Source organism: Tupaia chinensis, unplaced genomic scaffold (assembly GCF_000334495.1).
Source record: "Tupaia chinensis unplaced genomic scaffold, TupChi_1.0 Scaffold000290_1, whole genome shotgun sequence".
Taxonomy (NCBI): domain Eukaryota; kingdom Metazoa; phylum Chordata; class Mammalia; order Scandentia; family Tupaiidae; genus Tupaia; species Tupaia belangeri.
The window spans coordinates 3177824-3178417 of record NW_006159775.1 but is presented as its reverse complement, the minus strand read 5'-3'; the positions used below and the strand labels follow the sequence as shown (position 1 = coordinate 3178417).

General features: G+C 31.3%; 1 protein-coding gene across 1 annotated transcript in view; it reads left to right on the top strand.

Annotated features, from left to right (window-relative positions):
• The window catches only part of ASXL3 (ASXL transcriptional regulator 3), a 170149-nt gene that overhangs the window by 47332 nt on the left and 122223 nt on the right, over positions 1–594 (top strand). Inside the window, exon 5 of the mRNA XM_014588632.2 lies at positions 173–281. Coding sequence (XP_014444118.2) covers positions 173–281 — 109 coding nt within the window. The remainder of the gene's footprint in view (positions 1–172; positions 282–594) is intronic.

The window sequence follows — 594 nt, the reverse complement described above, 5'->3', positions numbered from 1 at the left end:
CTTTTTTCTGCCATAAAGTTACTTTATATTATTAAAAAGTAAATAAATATTGAAATTCCAAGTTGAAAATAATTATCATGCTTTGGGATCTAAAAGTGTTTTGAATATTTTTAGTTGCTAGTCATCTCATTATTACATTATTAAAAATACTCATTTTAAAAAAATAATGTAGAAAGAGGAGCCATCAAGCCCAGCGGATGGCACGTTGGATTTAGTCTGTGAGTCTGAATTGGATGGCGCAGAGATGGCGGAGGCTAATGCTGAGGGGGAGGAAAATGGAGGTAAGTGTGATGAACTTTAAAATACAAACTATTGTTCTTCTAAATGTTATGCAGAATCCCAATAACTCGTTGAGTTTTCGGACTTAATGAATACAGTTTTCTTTTTTATATTTTTTACCATATACTAAAATGTATTATCAAGCAGTTTGATTCAAAATGGATCACATCTAAGTAAAGTATACAGTTCCTTGCTTTTGGGTTATTATTATTATTTTTTAAGAGTATGTGTTTCATTCGGTAATTTTCTTGAGTGTTATCTGTAGTATGTGTATTCCTCCTGCATGTCGTAATGGTTATAGGAGGTGTTATTCCT